At 50.1% G+C, this 21,033-nt stretch overlaps 1 protein-coding gene across 1 annotated transcript in view; it reads right to left on the bottom strand.

Annotated features, from left to right (window-relative positions):
* Positions 1–9,966: 9,966 nt before the first annotated feature.
* The window catches only part of PPP1R8 (protein phosphatase 1 regulatory subunit 8), a 30,614-nt gene continuing 19,547 nt past the window's right edge, over positions 9,967–21,033 (bottom strand). The window contains exons 3-7 of the mRNA XM_077837917.1: positions 17,579–17,732; positions 16,615–16,835; positions 15,999–16,143; positions 14,985–15,049; positions 9,967–12,485 (exon numbers count right to left, since the gene is read on the bottom strand). Coding sequence (XP_077694043.1) covers positions 12,132–12,485; positions 14,985–15,049; positions 15,999–16,143; positions 16,615–16,835; positions 17,579–17,732 — 939 coding nt within the window. The 3' untranslated portion in view covers positions 9,967–12,131. The remainder of the gene's footprint in view (positions 12,486–14,984; positions 15,050–15,998; positions 16,144–16,614; positions 16,836–17,578; positions 17,733–21,033) is intronic.

Genomic DNA, 21,033 nt, shown 5'->3' with positions numbered 1-21,033 from the left:
AGAACCGGTCCCTTAGACCTGGGGGAGGAGCAGCTGCAGGCCACGGTGAAGAACCGGTCCCTTGGATAAGGTAGGAACCTTTTGAAATCCGGATTGTATGCTCTGTTGGAACCTGGGGACGCCCAGAGTTACCCTGTAGGTATGGGACAGGGACAGAGCTCAGAGGTTAGGGCATGGTGTACGCCCCTAGAGTGCATTCTAGCAAACTGGAAGGTATTTGGTGCGGATCCGATGACTAAGAGCCAATTAAAACGATTCTGTACAGTTGACTGGCCTCAATATCAACTAGAGGACCAGGAGTGGTGGCCACCAGGAGGGTCAATTAATTACAACACGATCCTTCAGTTACTCCTGTTCTGTCAGAGAACAAGGAAATGGAATGAACATATGTATGCGCATTTGTTTCTGACTTTATGTACTCGACCAGATATTTTACAGCGCTGTAATCTGACTCCGACTGGTTCGGTAGCAGCTAATGTTAGTCCCCAGACCCCCACCCACACTGTAATGGCAGAGCCGGTGTCCCCTTCGGCCCCTACACCCACACCTTGTAAGTCCCCAATGGTTGGCCTATACCCCTTAATCACCGAAACTAAAGTCGCCCGGTCTGGATCAGACAGGCGTCCTGCCACAACTATGCAGGTTTATACTCATGTGCCCTTTAATCCTGTGGATTTGGCTGCTTTCAAAGCACAGGCAGGAGAGTTTTCCACCAACCCAAGCAGGTTTATATCAGTCTTTGAGGGGTGCCTCAGTAGTCACAAGCCGGACTGGGATGATTGTAACGTCCTCCTGCGAACCCTATTGTCTGAGGTTGAAAGACAACAGGTTGTGTCCAAGGCAAGGGAGGAGGCGCAGAGACGGTACGACCGGGATCGTATTAATGTCCCTGACCTGGATGTACAAGTCCCCCGAGCAGACCCCAGGTGGGATCCAAATGATCATGGGGATATGACCCGCCTTACCTCCTATAAGGAGTTGCTTTTACATGGACTCCGTCACTCGGCTGTCCGACATAATAATTGGGCAAAGCCATATGAAGTAATGCAGGATTTAAAAGAAAGCCCAGGGGCCTTTCTACAGCGTATTCGGGACACCATTCGACAGAACACTAATGCAGACCCCGATGATCAGGCAACTGAGTCAATTATTGAGGGAATTTTTACAAGCATAGCAGCCCCTGATATTAAGAGAAAGTTACAAAAAAAGGAGGATTTAATGGGTATGACCATGGCACAAATCCTACAGACTGCAAACCGAGCTTATAGTCTAAGAGAGACAGAGAAGGAGAGAAAGCAAGTGAAATTGATGGTAACAGCGGTACAGGCTGGCACTAAGAGAAGTGGCCGGGGAGGAAGGGGCCATGGACGCGACCGTCCGGGCCTGCAGGAGAGACGACTATGTCACAACCAGTGTGCCCTGTGTCGACAGGAGGGACACTGGAAAAATGAGTGCCCAAAGAGGAAAGAAAAGGGGGGTGCCCCTATGATGGTGATGGCGGAGCAGGAATAGGGGTGTCAGGGGAGATGGACCACCCTACCCCCGGAACCCTGAGTAAAGATGTGGGTGGGAAGCTCAGAAATAGATTTTTTAGTGGACTCTGGAGCGGCCCGAACTGCCGTAAATCAGCCTCTTCAGTTGCCAGTAGCAGATTCCCTTACCGTGGTGGGAGCCACAGGCAGGGACACCAAGTGCCCAGTGTATGCCCCAGCGGAATGTGCTTTGGGAGACAGGACTATATCCCACAAGCTGGTATACCTCCCTGAGTGTCCAACACCTCTGCTGGGACGGGATCTACTTTGTCGCCTCGGTGCCACCCTGCATTTTACTGAGGACGAAATAACCCTTACCTTACCCCCTGAGAATGCCTGGATCATGACCCTTGCAGTTGAGCCCTCAGCCATGCAAGCCCCAGAATGGAGTCCGTGGGAAGACCAGGTGTACCCTCTCGTGTGGGCATCAGGGATTCCAGGAAAGGCCACCCACCAGACCCCTATTACTATTCAGTTCATACCAGGGAAAGGCCCAGTGCAAGTAAAACAGTATCCAATCAAGAGGGAAGCCAGAGAAGGTTTACAGGAAACTATAGATCGATTCCTAATGTATGGTATTCTCCGGGAATGTCAGTCAGCCTGGAACACTCCCATTCTACCCGTGCAGAAGCCTGATGGCACGTATCGGCTGGTACAGGACCTAAGGGCAGTCAATGAACGGGTTAAGACTCTGCACCCTCTTGTCCCTAACCCGTACACCTTATTGGCTTCTATAGGGGGACAGTATACCCATTTTTCAGTCCTTGATCTGAAAGATGCTTTCTTTACCATCCCAGTTGCCACCCCATCACAGGAGATCTTCTCCTTCGAGTGGGAGGACCGAAAAAGGGTTAAAAAGCAACTTTGCTGGACAGTGTTGGCCCAGGGATTTAAAAACTCTCCCACCCTTTTTGGCCAGGCTCTGGCCAGGGACCTACAGGAGTGGGATAATGAGGAGGCTCTCCTTCTGCAGTATGTAGATGATTTGTTAATTGCCACTGTGGGCCAAAAACCCTGCCTTAAAGCCACTGTGAGCCTCCTGAATTTTATTGGACTCCGGGGATATCGTGTAGCACGGAGTAAGGCTCAAATTGCCCTCCCAGAGGTACGGTACCTCGGGTTTCACATACGGCAAGGGGAGTGTGAGCTTTCAAGCGAAAGAAAGGAAGCTATCTGTCAAGTTCCTACCCCAAGTAACCGTAAGCGGCTCAGGGCATTTCTGGGTATGGCAGGCTTTTGCAGGATATGGATCCCAGAGTTTGGACTGTGGGCTAAACCCCTGTACGACTGTGTAAAAGGAGCAGATCATGACCCCTTCTATTGGACCCCAGAGGCTGACAGGGCATTTAAAATCCTGAAAAGAAAATTGATGGAAGCCCCGGCTCTGGGCCTGCCGGATCTCTCTAAGCCGTTTCAGTTGTATGTACATGAACGAAGGGGGGTGGCCCTAGGAGTGCTTACACAGCTGTTAGGAGCATGGAGACATCCTGTGGCTTATTTTTCTAAGCGATTGGGTCAGGTTGCAAAGGGTTGGCCGGCATGTTTACGGGCGGTCGCAGCTACTGCCCTATTGCTTGAGGAAGCTGAGAAGCTAACATTGGGAGGGGTTATGCAAATCTATACTCCCCATATGGTCCGAGCCCTATTGGATGCAAAGGGAGGGCTCTGGCTCACCCAGGCTCGGATTGCTCGGTATCAGGCTAAGATGTTAGAGAACTCTGAAGTCACCTTACAGCCTTGCCCCTCCCTTAACCCAGCCACCCTCTTGCCAGAAACAGAGGAACAGAAACATGACTGTTTAGAGATCATAGATGTCCAGTACTCCAGCCGTCCGGATTTAAAGGATGTACCCCTCCCAAATGCAGATTATGAGTGGTACACTGATGGTAGCAGTACTGTAATAGATGGGCAAAGGAGGGCGGGTTATGCTGTTGTGACGCTCCATGACACTGTGGAAGCTGAAGGTTTGCCTGCTGGGACCTCTGCCCAGCTTGCCGAACTAATAGCCCTGACCCGTGCACTTGAACTGTCAAAAGGAAAGCGGGTCAACATTTTTACTGATTCAAAGTATGCTTTTGGGGTGCTGCATGCTCATGCTGGCCTATGGAAGCAAAGGGGAATGCTGACAGCCCAAGGCTCCCCAGTCAAGTACGGGCCCCAAATCCTCCGGCTCCTAGAAGCCGTACAACTTCCCTCGGAAGTGGCGGTGGTACACTGTAAAGCCCATCAAAGGGAGGATCAAGATGTGGCCAGAGGTAACGCCCGGGCAGATAGAGAGGCAAAGCATGCTGCCACCCTGCCATCCCCTCAGACTGAGAACGCCCATATGCATGCCCTTATCCCATCAGTAGGGGAACTTCCAACCCCTCAGTACTCTGGGGAGGAGAGACAGCTAACTGACAAACTCGGTCTCCGGGAAAAGGAGGGATGGCTCCATTCCCCAGAAGGGAAGGTCCTCTTACCAAAGGGCCTAATCCGGCCAGTGCTGCAGAAACTACATCAAACCACTCATGCTGGCAGGGAAGCACTTATCCAACTAATGGGAAAATACTTTATCACTTCCGGACTCTGACCCCTGACTGCCCAGGTACAAGCGGACTGCTTAGTCTGCCAAAAGAATAACCCCCGACCGGGACATCCTGTGCCACCAGCTGCCCTAGAACCCACTCCGGGCCCCGGACAAGTGTGGCAAATAGACTTTACTGAGTTTCCTCGGACCCAAGGGTTCAAATATCTCCTTGTTATAGTGGATCGGTTCAGTGGATGGCCAGAAGCCTTCCCATGCCGTAACTGCACTGCCAGGACAGTGGCCCTCAAGTTTGTTAAGGAGATCATTCCTCGCTTTGGACTCCCCCTGTGGATGGAATCTGACAATGGGACACACTTCACGTCAAAAATCATTCAAAGCATCTCACATGCCTTACAGATCCCCTGGAAACTCCATACGCCCTGGAGACCGCAAGCCAGTGGTGTAGTGGAGCGTACCAATCAGACCCTTAAACGGCATCTCTCAAAAGTGTGCCAAGAAGCCTCACTGCGATGGCCTGATGCTTTGCCCCTCGTCCTACTCCGTATCCGCGTTCTCCCAAAGGGTAGATTAGGGCTCAGTCCCTTTGAAATTATGTTTGGAAGGGCATGGCCTATGAATGGCACCCCGGTTCTGTCAGTGGAATGGGAGTTGGGTAATGGTTTTTTGTCACAGTATATGTGTTCCCTGTCTGCTGTTCTCTTGTCTCTTCACAGGTATACCAAGGATTCCCAGTCTCTCCCCTTGGACTCTCCCGTCCACTCCTTACAGCCCGGTGACTCTGTGCTTGTTCGCACCTGGAAAGACGAGCCTCTCCAGGAAAGGTGGAAAGGACCCTATACCGTCCTGCTGATCTCCCATACAGCGGCAAAGATCGAGGGACACAAGAACTGGATCCATCACTCTCGTCTGAAGGCAGTACCTGCCCCCTCGTCAGCAGAACAGTGGACCGTCCAACCTGCTGACTCCTCATCTAGTGACGATCTCGGGCTAAAGCTACTGTTTAAAAGACACAAATAGCGGGCACCTTAATGCTAAAATGGGCCCACCCAGGTACTGGAGACCCTGGGTTGGGAAGACTCTGGTGATATTTAATTGGGTAACCTTGTTATTCTCTGTATTGGTATTTCCAAACTGTGCATATCGGGAGCATAACTCCTTTGTTTCGCTTGCGCACCATGTTGCTAATTTAACGAACCAGACTGATTGCTGGGTGTGTGCTCCAACTCCACTATCCCCCAAAACGGGAATGCCCCTTGACATGCTGCCCTTGACCCTAGCAGAATTAGCCACCACCAAAGAGCAGGAAAGAACGGACTCACCATTCTGGAATAAGACCTCTTTACAGCAAGCCACCTATCAGGACCAGGAGTATTCAGTTGCAGTACTCACTGAGGGAGTGTTATGTTTTACCCGAAACCAATCTGATCCCTATGGGCGTCCTGTGGGAAAAAGCTCCTGTTTTATTACACAGTGGGCTGATGGGTACTGGATAAAGACCAAAAGGGGAGGCCAACAGTGTGGGTGTAATGGTTCCTCCCCTTTTAGGGAAACTCTTACAAATAATCTTACCACAAAAGAAAGGTTTGGAAATATAACTTGCCGTCCAGTTAATATCTCCAATGTAGCAAGCCAATGGTCGGTTTGTAATGGTCCCTATGGCGAGTGTAATTTGAACGGCACAATTAGAAACGCCCCCACTTGTACCCAATCAAAAAAATAAGATGCCCCCTTAGGGGCATATAAATTGTTTAAAAAAGCAGCCAAAGCAGCCTTAAATATCCCAGGAATCCCCTTAAGAAACAGTCCTTACTGGGCTCTACAGGGTCACTATTTTGTATGTGGCCGAAAGGCTTACAAGGTGCTGCCAGACAACTGGACAGGTAGCTGTTATATAGCTCATGGAGTTCCTCACCTTTCCATAACTGCCACACTGCCCAAAGGAAAGATTAGAAATGCCCGAGACACCTCTGTTGAGTCACGAGAAAAGACCCTGCGGCGACTGACTAAGGCATTGGAGGGCAAGATGAAGAATCCCCTCACAACCGAGAAGCTGGTAGGGTGCTCTGTACTGGCAATAGCGCCACTGTTTACCGGACCAGCCATGGCATGCATAGGCCGCTATACTATAAGGCTGCAGATGGTACTTGAGAAGGTGGCCTTAGAGTTAGAGGACTCAGTTAGTGATTTAGGGTCAGCAGTAAAAACATTAAATAAAGAGGCACAGCAGCTCAGGACGTTTTCCCTCCAAAACAGGCTGGCTTTGGACTATCTTGGCATCCCAAGGAGGGGTTTGTGCCCTCGTCGCGCCCCGATGGTGTGTATATGTAAATGATAGCAGTTATGAGATCTATGAAAAGGTGGTACAGGCTGAGGCCCATGCCCGAGCCGGAGCACAGGTTGCCTATACTGCCCCAGAGAACGATTGGTTGCAAACCTTGTTTTCAGGCTGGGGTTTGTCGTCTTGGCTTGGTGGTTTATTTAGCCTGCTATTGAAAATTCTCTTTCCTGTATTGCTTGTATTACTGGTATTATGCTGTGCGGTATCATGTGTCAGGGCCCTTTTGCAAAAGTTAATAAGTCATTCTCTTCAGGGCTATCACAAAGTGCTTATGCAAAGTCATATTGTAAAGAAATAAGTAGCCCAAGTGAGAAAACTCAGAGCCAAGGCTGTTGAGTGTTCTCAAAGGGGGGAGTTGTTGGGAACACTGGGGCATGGCCACTAGGTAACTCGAGGGGATGGAAGACCACGAGTGTCGATGAAGCCCCCTCGCACTAGGCCCAAGTGTCCTTGGCCCCCCCGCCTGGAGGCACACACAGCAGTTATGCTGAGAATCTGCAACAGTATGTTGCAGAGTCAGACTGCCTGAAACTAAGCAAGGCCAAACGGGAGATATGGAAGAATAATGCTGAATAAAGCAGCTTTATGTATAGTTTAACAAATGATACAGAGAATCAGGGAACTAGCTGGGAACTGGATTGGCTGGCTATATGGATACTTGGAGCAGCTTACTATTGGATAAGTATGCTGGGAAAAAGGATGTATAAAAGCCTGTGTAACTTCCTGCTTTGTTGTACAGGATTTGAGATTCAAATCTCCCTGTACCTTTTTGAAGCTTCAAATAAACTTTTTCTGCTTCTCCACCCCGTTGTGATTATTGGGTGCAGCACACCGGGTAACGAACCAACTCAAGCTGTTGTTCAGCCTCTCGGCACTGGGTGCCGGCAACAAGCGGGTGGAGGTGGCAGCCATGCACTCAGCTCTTTTTGCCCAGTGGAGGGCAGGTTGGTAGTTTGGTGCTTTGTCCTGTCCTCCCCCTGGAAGAACAGCAGCTTTCCCTTTTCCTGGTTGCAAAACGCAGCTCCAGCCCTCAGGACTTCAGAGCTTTGCCTGTTGGTTACTGCTCGTGCCTGGCCTTCCAGCTGGGCCCATGGATTTGCCAGCTTCATGCCAGCGTCCACGCAGATGGCCAAGATGGCCTGGTAACGGCCTGCCTGCTCTGCAGGGAAGAGCTTTCTGCAGCCAGCACTGGGCGGGGGAGACCTGTCACCGGCCGCTGGCAGTCTGGCACCATACAGGAAGTGCTGCTGTGGGGTGCGCTGGCTCTTTTCTGCTCACAGGCGAACTTCAAATATTGTAGCTGCTGCTGAGAGACCGACCATCTAGCTGGGACCGGGTGAAAGGACGACGCCAGGCTTAGCTGAGCTGGCAACCAGAACAAGGCTGCAGGGTGGCCAAGATGGTGCCAAGCAGCCTGGGGTGCCAAGGAGCGTGGGGAGCCCCCTCGCTCCAGTCGGGGTGGCATGGGAAGGGACACCCCCCACTATTTCCACCACTGTCTCCTTCCCCTCCACCCTCACTTAATGAGACAGGAGAAAGAGGCTCTAGGGTGTACCCGGAATCTGCTTGAGGGAGGAACAGGGGCAAGGGAAGGATTCCCAGCAGGGCCTGGAAAAGGAACTGGCCCCTCGTGATGCAGAACAGAAAGCGAAGAGCCATCTGTGGCCACCAACAACCAGAACTGCTGCATTTGCCTGTTCCTCAAGTCAGTGTCCCCTGCGGGGCTGCCTAGACTGGGCAGGGCTACGGGAGGAGTCAGAGTAGACCCAGCGCACACCTTCCCATTGCACATCTTTCTGGGCTGGGGGAGGGAGAAAGGACAGGTCTCCTCCCCCTGCCCCCTGCGACAGAGCTGCCAGACTAGACAGTCCAACTCTGCCGTAGAGGGGGCTGGCGTGGCAGGGACACCGCCGCATGTCACGTGGGTGACAGATGGGGACATGGGGAAGTCAGGGTGGGGCAGGAGCCTGAAGGGAGAGGGCAGGTGCCCGCCTGCCCATCTTGTAGCTGCCCAGCATGGCAAGCAACTCTGAAGGAGGTTTGCAGAAAGCAGAGCGAGATGCTGGAGCCTGAAACCTTGGGAGGTTGCTGGTTTTCGGCCTGCTGAGGGGGACAGGGCAGCATCATGGACAGTGCTGGGCTTGAGGTGCACACATGCTCAGCCCATCAGCCAGCCAACAGCGTATACCTGAGGGCTTCTCCAGGGCGCCCAGGAGCAAGGGAGAGGCTGGCTTCAGGGTGGCCCTAAGCACAGGGCTGTCTCCACTCTATGAGCTGGCTAGGATCCTGCCCCTCTCCCTCCCAATCGGCCCCACGCTTGCCAAGGGCAGACAGATAAAAGTGACACCAGCTGCTTTGCTCCCGACACTGCAACCTGCCAGCTCAGTGAGCAGAGAGCGCGCAGCCAAAGGCCTTGGCTCAACACTGCCCCCTGCTGAACACGTGGGTCTGTGCAGGCTGCCTTGGCAACCCTCCTGGCAAGGAAGTCCCTGACTCCCTCTGAATGCTTTTGAAATATGAGCTTGTCTCTTACAGCGCCTGCCTGACACCCCAAGCTCCCCTTCCTTTGGCAGGCACCCCTCATACAACCATCTCCAACTTCCTCACTCCAGCCTGAATCCTCACTTCCCCGCTGTGTCCCCCTTTGTTCTGGCTGACCTGCAAAGCCTCACACAGGCTTCCTCCAGCCACCCCAGTACCTCAGCCCTGGAGTGCTTTCTCCTTCCCTGCCCTGCCGCTGCAGGAGTGCGAGTTGCTCAGCCTTTGGATTTCTAGCCAGAGATGCAATAGCAAAGGGCCACATTTCCAAAGGATTTCAGGACAGGTTTCTGGGTGCTCAGCCCTTGCAATCGTGGCCTGCACCTTGGTGGTACTGAGCACATCTGTTGCTTTAGGTGTAGAGCTATTCCTGCCTGCATTGCTGCCACTAGACTGAGCTTCCACATTCCTGCCCAAGGAGGAAGATTCTTTGGAGCAGTTCCTGGAAAGACAGGGTCTAAAAAGCACATATCAGATTAATACTTGGCAGAGCCACTTAGAGCAGCAGTCGCCAAAGGGCTCAGTGCACTGGGCGCACGTTGACATTCAGAGGCCCAGTTGCACAATGGGAGCAGAGCGGTCTGGCCTCAGTTGTGAGTGCTGTCCCCTGCTTTGGATACGTAGCCCATAAACTATTGCTCCTATGGCAATGAACACTCACAGGCTGGCCCAAAGACTGCCTCTCAAAGGCAGCATTGCCCAGGCTTTTGGGAGCTGAGCCCCTTTCAGGAAAACAAAGATTCATTTGGACAGAGGGTCAGAAAATGGAGAAGGGCAATTACTGTTTGAGAACACTCCATGATTGACACCATTCTGTGCAACTGGGTACAGGCCATGAGCACAAGGCATAGGAGGCAAGATGGGAACAGCAATCAGACTTACTCTTCTCTCAGGGTGGAGCACTAGCCAGCCCTGCTAAGCTTAGGGCCTCCAACGACAAGGGCATTTTGCAGTGACAAAGACCTTCAATGCAAATGCCCAACTGCAGCAGGGCTCTAGGTTGGGAACGAACACACTAAACTCCAAAATGGCAAAATTTGCATTTAATTTACAATGTAGTAAAGGTTACAGGTAAAAAGCTAAACAGAAAGTGTGAAAAGGCCTATTACACAAATGTACAAACTTCTGTACAAAGCCCATGGGTTTCATGCCATCCCCTCCTTCCTGGCCTGTAATAGCCACAGAGCTCTGAAATAACGAGAGCTTGTACAAACCCAACGAGGAGAAGAGCTTCAAGACAACAAGCAGGAAAGTTCCCTTTCCCCAGGGAGATCTTGCAAAGAGTCACTTGTAAAATAAAGTCTGTTCAACTTTTACTTGCCCCAACTGGTCACATCCTAAAGAGTTGCCTTCATAACACAGACTGGCAGGAAAGAGAAAAATCCTACAGCCTAGGAAGAAGTAGAACTAAAAATCTAGGGAGGAAGTTTGTAAGTGGACTTTGGAGGATTTGGAATAGGAACTAAGAAGGAACACAAGCCATTTAGCATGACAACCTAAAACAATGTAACACACCATCATACCATGGAGAAATGACACCAGAAAAAGCTCCAGCATCTAGTAGTTAGAGCCAGATATGGTGGAGAGGGGGAGGGAACCAGCCAGGCCATAAGGGACTTCAACCAATCCTGGTTAGGGTAGTTACTATCTCATTTTTATGCCACAAACATGATAGAATTTGTCATTCTACAGAAGCAAAAATTACACTGATTTTGGAACATCTGTCCAGAGCAGTTCAAGGGTGTATGGCCAGATCGGATACATTAAAGGGCACCATACGTCTAATGGCCACACTAGTTTGCCAGGTAATTCCTCACAATGCACTACTAATGACCTGCCAGGGATGTTACGTCAAATGTCAGTGCACATATTCTGGAGGAATTCCCAAAAATAATATGGTGACTAATTAGATGAACTGTTTTATCACACAATTTAAAGGCTTCTGAATAAGCCTAGGGCAAAGTATCGCTGCTTTCTCTGAAGCAAAATATTGAATGAACTTAAAATTTCTGTTTTAGAAACTAAAGATTGGGAATACACCTGCAAATCCTCGTCAAATTTCTCATTTTGTTCAACTGAAAGAAAACAGAGGTCAAACCAGAATGCTGTGTACCCAAGCTTGGAAAAGTGCTTCTGTTTAGATGAGGCAGGATTTTACATTCCACTGAGAAACTACCATCATTTCAGGAATCTGCTGCTTGTCTTTAACCCCTGCCCTCAGCTGTTAGCAGGGGAAAAGGACAACATACAGAAGACTGCACACAGTTTTATTCTTTAATCATTAAAACCCATGTAGTTTGCATGTGACCAACCCATGGCTGCTGGCTGGCTAGCCGACACCTTGTATGATCACAAATCTTAAGGCGCTGTGTGTGTGTTTGTTTTTTCTTCAATAAAAGATATTTCATTTCAGCTGAAAGATTAAAAACCATATTTAAAAAAAACCCAAGTATCCTTATCTGTGTCCTTTGTAACACCTCAAATATCAGAGCAGAGGGTTTTTTAAGAAGAGTTCACACTAACCATTTCTTTGCTGTTTGCCTTTTGTGTTTAACAGAGGGTGATGAGTAGAAATCGACTAGTCAGTTTCACTTTTATTTCTTGTCCATTTCACCTCCAGCTTCTCAAGAGCTACCCAGATGCTGCAGTGTTTTAGGTTGCAAGTACAAGGGAATGTTTACAGCCAAACTAAAAGCCTTTATGTGATTTTGTAACAGTAAAACAATAAAAGCCATTCCATGTATATTACATTTTGTAATGTTTTAAAGTTACACACAAAAGCCTGATTTAGTACTGAATTTAGGCCTGCTCCGGCACACTTACTCTTAAGGTAGGGTATACTGCCCTGAGCAGTCTAGCTGGAGCAAGGTTACTCATAGTAGTAAGCACTACACCTAGTTGATGTGTTTGCAGGATCAGGCCATAAATTTGGGGGTTGAATTACTTGACAGTGTCCCTTTAACTTATGGAGAGTAATGGCTAAAGGAAAAGGCTGCTGGCCTTTGGATTCAAAAGGAGGTGGGAGATGTGTTTTTTACAGACATATAAAAATGTTTTGAAGACAGATCTTTGAGGGACATTTCACTCTTCCAATCTTGATATTACATGTGGTTAGGACACAAACTTTAAAAGACGATACTGCACGGGAACAGTTTCTCAAGTTCATCGCTCCCACCCCCAAACAAAGCCCATCTCAGATCAGTAGAGAAGGGGTGGGCTTCTTGCCTGGCCAGGCCTCCTTTGCATATTTCTTCTTCTTCGGTTCATTCACAGCTTCAGGATTAAAGACGGCTGGGTTGGGAGCAGGGTTCATGCTAACTGTCGATGGCACAACGGGAGTCAAGTCCACCTCTGGGGCAAGATTGGGGTAGGGCATTGGCAGGCCTCCAATGAGTGCTGTCCCATGAACACCATGCGATTGGGAACCTGCCTCACTGTGAGTGGGAGGCAGGCCACCATACAATCCTCCGCCGTAGGGGAAGTTCTGCATGCGCCGGGTTACAGACTCGTCCATGCTCAGCGAGCCTGGGTTTTCCATCCGTTTCTTCTGCAATTGGAGGGAAGACGGAACTGTTTAGTGAACGGTTCACAGCATGGAGGGCCAGAACAAGAAGCCACTTTAACTGGATCCCATCTAATTCTTTCACCTTCTCCTCACACACCACAGTCACCATGCATACCATGGTCCTATATGAAGGAGTTACACAGACACGGACAGGTGATCCTCTTTCCCATCACCCCAGCTGGCTTTCCTTTGGGGCTGCCATTGAAGTCACTCCCAATGCTCTCACTGATGCAGAGTGCAGGACAGACTGAGGGCATGTCCACATGACAAACTTAGGTCGACTTAAGTGGAGACAGTCACTGCACTAATTACTGTGGTTTTCCATGTCCACCACTACCCTCCTCCTGTCGGTGGAGCACGTCCTCACCAGGAGTGCTGGCACTGACTAAACAGGGGCAGCGTGGGGGGGCTGAGAGCACAGGCTCTCAGTTCTTGGTGAAGCTCCCCGCTGGGAGCCTAGAGGGCAGCCTGGCCTCAGAGCAGAGAGTGCCTTCATCTGCCCTGGTGTGGGGTTCGCAGCAGGGTACCTTCCAGCCTGTCAATTTCACAGCTCCAGCATCAACAAGAAATCGACAAGAATGACAGCCAACAGCGGATGTAAGTAATGCTGTGTCTACATCAGAGGTGGGCAAACTCTGGTCCAAGGGCCACTTCTGGCCTGTGGGACCCTCTTACCTGGCCCCTGAGCTCCCAGCCAGGGAGGCTAGACCCCGGCCCCTCCCCCACTCTTCCCCCGCCACCGCACAGGCAGCATGGCTTGTGCCCGCCCACCTCCCAGGCTTTCCAATAAGCCTGTCCTGCCGCTCTGAGCGGCCTGGTAAGGGGGCGGGGGGAAGATTGGATAAAGGGCAGGAGGTCCCATGGGGTAGTCAGGAGGCGGAGGCTCGGGGAGGGGGCAGTCAGGAGACAGGGAGCGGTGGGGGCCAGGGCGTTGGATAGGGGGAGCAGTTAGGGATGGGGGTCCCAGGAGGGGGCAAGCAGGGGACAAGGAGCAGGGGGGTTGGATAGGTCGGGGGTTCTGAGGGGGTCAGTCAGGGCAGGAAGGGGTGGATGGGGGCAAAGGCCAGGCTGTTTGGGGAGGCACAGCCTTCCTTACCTGGCCCTCTATACCGTTTCATAACCCCGACGTGGCCCTTGGGCCAAAAAGTTTGCCCACCCCGGTCTACGTGGACACTATTGCCCTCACTACACTGATGCCTCTTGTGGAGGTGGAGTTAATATGTTGGTGTAGTAAGGCACCTACATCACCGGGAGCAAGGCTGTAGTGTCCACGCTGACATAGTTAGGTTGACATAAACTGCCTTACGTCAACCTAACTCTGTAGCATTGACCAGTCCTGGGTGTTGAAAGCATCAGGTAGGGTTTAGTTTATGGAATAGACTAAGCTTCCCATCTTTGCCTCCTGAGCTTGCTTGCCCAACCTGCCTGCGTCCAAAAGGCATGGCTAAGTGGGTGTGGTTTCTGAAGGGTATTTCTTTACCTGGATACAAAACGACAAACAGGGCCATCTCTGGATTATGACTGGCAGATTTTATGTCTTGCTTTCGATCACCCAGATCTTTTTCCAGAACAGTTATAATTAATTTAGAATGTAAGTGATCTTAGAGTAACTCAAAGTATTCCCATGCGCATTACTTTGTACTTGTCAATAGGAGATTTCATCTGCAATCACATTGTTAGGCTATTCTGAAATTCCTCAGTTTTCTTTAGCCCTGAGTATCCTACACAATGATGCCATCTGCAGACTTGCCCACTTCTTTGTTCCCTGCCTTCCCACAGAAAAAGTGAACGTACCAAACCTCACCAGTCCTAATATGGAACCTTCTCTGACACCCACGTTAACCTTTTCTTGTGTAGAAAACAGACCATTGATTCCTACTTGGTGTTTTTGGCCCCTTAGCCAGCTTCTAATCCGCTGGCGGGCCGCGAGACAGTGTTTACATTGACCATCTGCAGGCACAGCCGCGTGCAGCTTCCTGTTTCCAGCCAATGGAAGCTATGGGAAGCAGCGGCCAACACGTCCCTGTGGTCTGAGCCACTTCCCGCAGCTCCCATTGGTTGGGAATGGAGAACTGTGGCCACTGGGAGCTATGGGCAGCCGTGCCTGCGAATGGTCAGTGTAAACACTGTCTTGCAGCTTGCCAGCTAGTTACCCTGATGGGCCACAGGTTGCCCACCACTGCTCTAATCCATACAGTACTTTGTCTCTCACCCCATAACTTCTTAACACCAAAAAACAGCCAATTGATTTTTAGAAAAGCATTTGGGGACATTTCTATTGATCTTCAATTTTGAAAATGCTGCCTAAATTATGAACCTGAACAGACCTGCCAGTTTCCCTTTAATCCATCTGAACACAAAAAAAAAAAAACCACTGACAATTCCCGCACCCTAATGCATAGTATTTAAGACAATAATTCACACTATAGATTACAAATTACAGATGAAGAGTTTTGGTTAGATTTGGAAGTTAGTTTGTACCTTAACTGGGACCACTGCTGTCTGTACCATGTTTCTGAAACGCCCAACCGAAGGGTCCACGTCCTCTGTAAGCATGAGAAGGATTATGCTTTTAGTACAATGGCTACAAGAGAGGGTGTACACTGCAGTGTGCCCACGGCATGCAAACACATCTCTGTATGGAAGTGTCGTATCCACCTTCCCTTCAGAAAGCTGCAGTTCAGAAGCTGTGTGCACACGGGAGAGAAATTAAGATCCTTCAAACTGCTGGGGCCATCTAGTGGCAGTGGGCTCCCAATCTATTTAGGCTGGGAAGAGCTGGAAGAACTGTTGACGCTTGGGGATGGGGGTGTTGATATTCTGTAGGTTACAGTTGTTCCAATGGTTAATTTACCTTACCCACCTTCCTTCCAGACGGACTTTGTCAAACTTCCAGACAAACAAATTCAAATTGGAAATAAGGAACCTGAACAACTCATGTTAGCTGATGAGTGAAGTGGGATGTAAAAGGTTAAATGGTTTAAGCATTAGGCTTACCGTTAATCCCGTCCCCCCCACAGCCGCCCATGCAGTGCTCAAAGCATCTAGGGCTAGATTTTCAGAAACACTCAGCTCCCACTTAGACACCAAAGTAGGAGAGCTCAGCACGTATGGTGTTGAGCTGTTGAAAAACTGGTGCAACTGTGAGTTTGGAGCCCTTGGAAGTCTGGCCGCTACCGCCTCAGGGGCTTTGCCTGGGTGCGCAGCAAGCGGCACAGGAGCTGTAGGGGTTGAGGGACCTCATGTGCCTCCCGGAAGACAGCAACAGTACTGTTTAGCTGGAAGGTGCCTCGGAGGGCACATAACACCGATGTGGAGAAATGTGGGCGCTTCTCTGAAGGGCCAGTCCCCTTGGAGTCTCCAACTCAGATTTCTGTGTTTTCCAACTGACTGGCCGGCTGGCCATGGGCGGGATCTCCAAATATGGGATATTAGCAGGCAGGCTCTCAGAGGGGTGGGGGCGAGGAGATGGAGGGGCAAGATACACATGATCACCTGGATTAATGATCTCGTCATCGTCGCTGAATGTCACTCTGGAGTTCTTCCGTTTTCTCTTTGGTCTCTGAATATCCAAGTTCCCTTCCTCTATGGTGAGCGTGGAGATTCTCTTGTTGTGGGCTGTGTTAAACTCTGTCAGGTTCTAAGGACACAATCAGGGAGGAAATGGTCAGTGCAGCTATAACGCACAAAGCTGCCATCGGAGGGCTGAGAGTTAACAGCAGAGCACAGCACATGGCTTAGCCCCAGCCTTAAACCTCAAGGAAAGAATGGGGCAGAAGTGCCAGCTGCACTGGTCTGTGTCCCTCCTGGCCTGCCCTCCACTAGCAGGTGATGGGGCTACAGCGGGCATGGCTTGTGAATGAGCAGCAGGGCTGGGGAACTGCCAGCGACCTGGTGTGGGTTTGGCTGGGGTGGTAGAACATGGGCTGTTATACAAGAGGTGCTGGAAAGAAGCATGAAAGCATCCTATCCTAATGGCATGAGATGGCCTGTGAGTGCCTGCCAGCAGCAGACACCCCTAAAGCCATCTACAGCACCAGGGAAATGAGCACCCCAAGCCGATGGTGGGGAGTGCTATCCAGTAAGAGGCACAATGCTTCATGGTGCTCACATCAAGCTCGGTCTCCTCCTCTGGCAGGCCCAGCAAGCCCTTGAGCTCCTCATCATCACCACCCATTTTCTCATCTCCTTTAACTGCGGACGGCAGTGTCTGCGGCTTCTCTCGCAGAGTGTATGCCCGTGTGGAGGCACCAAATGAAACCGTGGAGTCAATGGGAATCTGTTGGGGTTTGTGAGGTTCCAAACGAATATGACCCAAGAACGTGCCATGTGCTGAGGAGAATATCAGAATGAAAAAAAAAACCAGACGGTCACTGGGGAACTGGAACACTGCCAAAAGGTCAAAACCCACGCGTGGATAGCTGGATATATACATGTCACTGCAGTAATGCTATCACCCTAACATCCCATGCAGGGGTCAGCACTCCCCATATAACTAACAGAAATGACAAGCACACTTTGGTTTCAGGCTTCCTCTAATATTTCTAGTCACCCCCTGCTTGTATCCATCTGCATGGAACAGGCTGGAGCTCCCTTGAGTTCCAGATCCAGAGAAAGTGCCCTACGCAGTGGAGATGTAGCTTTCTAACCAGAAGTAGTTAAAAAAAAGATTATAGTTTTGAAGTCCCTCTGGAACCTCACTGCCATGCCACCAATCTGATCCGCTCCAGAGCCTGGAAATGCCGTCACCAATCGCTGAATGAGGGAGGGGCACTGAGTGACAAGGAATCCCTCTAGCCCCAGCTTGTGTCAACTTCAGAATGAGCGTTAGTTCATATCCCAGATGGCCATCGTTTCCCCACATGGCAAAATGTGACTGGAAAGGAATATAGCTCTGGGGATGTTCAAGAGGGTTTGAGCATTGGGATGTAGTGCACTGGAAGTGTTACAAGGTCTCAGTCAATAAGAAGCTAACACAAACTCAATCCTCATGCATCAAACATCTTCAAAATCCAACCAGTCAAACTATCAGATCAGCCTACACCCGCTCCCTGGTTAAATGCCAAGTTACTTACTGCTGTTAAGGTCTATGAGAAAAACCCTCTTAAGATGTTTGTGATACACCAAGGCAGCATGGACCCGAGAGCAGGACTGGTGATCAATGGTAAAATCACACAGATCAGGGTTTCTCCCAAAAAGATAATATTTCTTCTCATCAATGATCAGTTTCTGAGGTAGAATATGAAATAAATAGCAGCGTTACCTTATCAGATTTATACAAACTCCCAGATCTTCCTAAAAAACATGGACTCTACAACAGAAGTGGGCAAACTACAGCCTGCGGGACCGTCCTGCCCAGCCCCTGAGCTCCCGGCCAGGGAGGCTCACCCCTAGCCCCTCCTCTGCTGTCCCCCTCCCCTGCAGTGTGCCATGCTGCCAGCGCTCTGGCCCGACGCTCCTGCCAGGCAGCGTGGACGGTGTGGCTGGCTCCAGCCAGGTGGCGAGCTCCTGCTGCTCTGAGCAGCATGGTAAGGGGGCAGGGAGGGTTGGATAAGGGGCAGGGGGTCCCAGGAGCAGTCAGGGGACAGTTGGATAGGTGTGGGAGTCCCGGGGGGCTGTCAGGGAGTGGGAGCAGTCAGGGAACAGAGAGCAGTGGTGGTGGGGAGGAGTTGGATAGGGGTCAGGGCATTCAGGGGACGGAGTCCCGGGAGGGGGCAGTCAGGGGACAAGGAGCAGGGGGAGTTGGATGGGTCAGGGGTTCTGAGGGGGGCAGGAAGTGGGAGGGGGCGGGGGCCAGGCTGTTTGGGGAGGCACAGCCTTCCCTACCCAGCCCTCCATACAGTTTTGCAATGCCAATGTGGCCCTCGGGCCAAAAAGTTTGCCCACCTCTGCTCTAGAACATGAAGCAAACAGATCAAAACCCAACACAATCACACAAATCTTCAGCAAACTAGTAGAGAAAGGAAAGACTATGCACAACATAGGAAGCGACACACGGTCTCAGCATATTAAAACCTGTTGGATAACATTTCAATGTTGTCTTGACCCACTCAAAGGAAATTCAAAGGAAGCTCTGCCTTATAGAATCAGAGCAACTGGAGATGGAAGAGACCAACTGGGTCCTATCCAGTCCACCTCCCTGAGGCCAGTGCAAAACACAGTTTTGGAAGGGATAAAACACTTTTTATACCTCAGGGCTTAAACCAATCTAACTACTAGGTATTAGGATGAGGCCGGGGGGGAAGAGATTATGCCACATGTGCCTACTGTAGGGTTTCTCACACCTTCCTGTGACGTATATGGTACTGGGCACTGTCAGAGACAGACCTAGGGACCAGTGCAGAATGGCAAGTCCTCTGTTCCTATGCAGGATTGTACCTACATTGTGTTCTCCAGAGCTTTGTTTGGCCTAGTTGGTTTCTCCAGTGTGTTTTCACCCACAACCAAATCCACCTATCAGCCCATTTCTTCTGTTAGACATCTTAGCTTTTCCTTCTTACTCCGGTTCTCCATACTTATTGTATAAACAAAGTATTTTGTTTAAACTGGATTAAGGTTGGGCATGCATGACATCCCCTCTATGTAAACCCTAAAAAAGCAAGGTACCAAGTTATGAGACACTATGGTCTAATGCCAATAGAGCAGAGGTGGGCAAACTACAGCCCACGGGACCCTCCTGCCCAGCCCCTGAACTCCTGGCCTGGGAGGCTCGCCCCCAGCCCCTGCCCCGCTGCTCCCCCTCCCCCACAGCCTCAGCGTGCCATGCTGCTGGTGTAGTGTATTAAACTGCTCTGCGTAGGAATGTGCTACGGTAGCAGTTACGGAGAGCAATTTACTACACGACACCGGCACACCGCTCTGGGTGGTGCGGCTGTAGCGCTGCCAGCCACCGGTGCTCTGTGCTGCACGGTAAGGGGGCAGGGGAGTTTGGGGTGGTGGTCGGGGGCAGTCAGGGGCAGAGATTCCGGGGTCCTGCCCCCTCCCCTCCCCTCCCCCCCACATCAGGGAACAGGGGGAGGGGAGGGGGCAGGGGTCCCAGGAGGGTGGGGGGTGGATAGGGGGCAGGGGCAGCCTGGCACAGCCTCCCCTAACCAGTCCTCTATACAATTTCCAAAACCTGATGTAGCCCTCAGGCCTAAACGTTTGCCTGCGCCTGCAACAGAATGCATTTCCATTGACAAGTGACATATCCCCGAAAGGAACTTCCTTCTGCCTGCAGATAGTAAGGAAACACTAGCCGCCACCACATTAACCTTCCTCATGGCATAACAAATTAGAACTTAATTAGAACTGCAGCAACATCAGCTGATATTCAGGGTTGACGCATGCATAGGTTAGGTGTGTGCTGTGCCTTATGGGGGAAGTAATTTAGATGATTAAGGGTCTGGATGGATTAAGATTTAAACTACAGTGACTCAAAAAGTCCCCATGCCCTTTTAAGTCATGGAACTTAGAAACCTCCAACTCAAACACTGGAAGATCAGGAAATGCTCACTTAAGGTGCTGCTGCACACCACACAACTCTGCCTCCGTGTGGATGCATATAGGAACATCACAGCACCCTGGCCAACAAAAGCTGACATTTTCCGTGTGCCCATAGCACCAAGCTAGGGTTCCTATTCATACAGTCTGATGGAATGGGCAGTGGGCTGCATGGCAACATCACAGTTAATACGAATTCATAATTATTTTAAAAAATGTTTTTAAGTTAAATTAAATAAAATTAAGCAGTACTTTTGTTGCAAAGTCTAAAATAACCTGGTCAAACTAAATTGGTGGAAGTCACTGTCCAAGCACCTGGAACCAGAATTTGCTGAAGTGTTGAACAAGTTTTTGATGGCAGTAGTCTCTTCTGTAGGTTCAAAGATATTTTCTTCAGTTGAGTTTATTCAACTAGTTCAGTTCAATGATAAGTTCATTCAAAGTTAAGAAACCAATTGGGAGTTGAAAAAGCAGGAAAGCTTGGTTTCCCCTTCCAATCTATGAATAAAAACTAGGTTTAAGAGGATGAGATCTACTAATTCTAAAGTAATGAAGGACATGGAGTATTGTAAGCAAGACAAGAGAAGTAATTCTTCTGCTCTGCTCTGCACTGATTAGGCCTCAACTGGAGTATTGTGTCCAGTTCCGAGTGCCATATTTCAGGAAAGATGTGGACAAATTGGAGAAAGTCCAGAGAAGAGCAACAAAAATGATTAAAGGTCTAGAAAACATGACCTATGAGGGAAGATTGAAAAAATTGGTTTTAGTCTGGAGAAGAGAAGACTGAGAGGGGACACAACAGTTTTCAAGTACATAAAAGTTTGTTACAAGGAGGAAGAAAAATTGTTCTTAACCTCTGAAGATAGGACAAGAAGCAATGGGCTTAAATTGCAGCAAGGGCGGTTTAGGTTGGACATTAGGAAAAACGTCCCAACTGTCAGGGTGGTTAAGCACTGGAATAAATTGCCTACGGACTTTGTGGAACCTCCATCATTGGGAATTTTTAAGGACAGCTTGGACAAAAACCTGTCAGGGATGGTCTAAATAA

This window comes from Eretmochelys imbricata, chromosome 19 (assembly GCF_965152235.1).
Source record: "Eretmochelys imbricata isolate rEreImb1 chromosome 19, rEreImb1.hap1, whole genome shotgun sequence".
Lineage (NCBI taxonomy): Eukaryota > Metazoa > Chordata > Testudines > Cheloniidae > Eretmochelys > Eretmochelys imbricata.
Note: the sequence above shows the minus strand (reverse complement) of the source record. Positions and strands in the feature narration are given on the sequence as shown.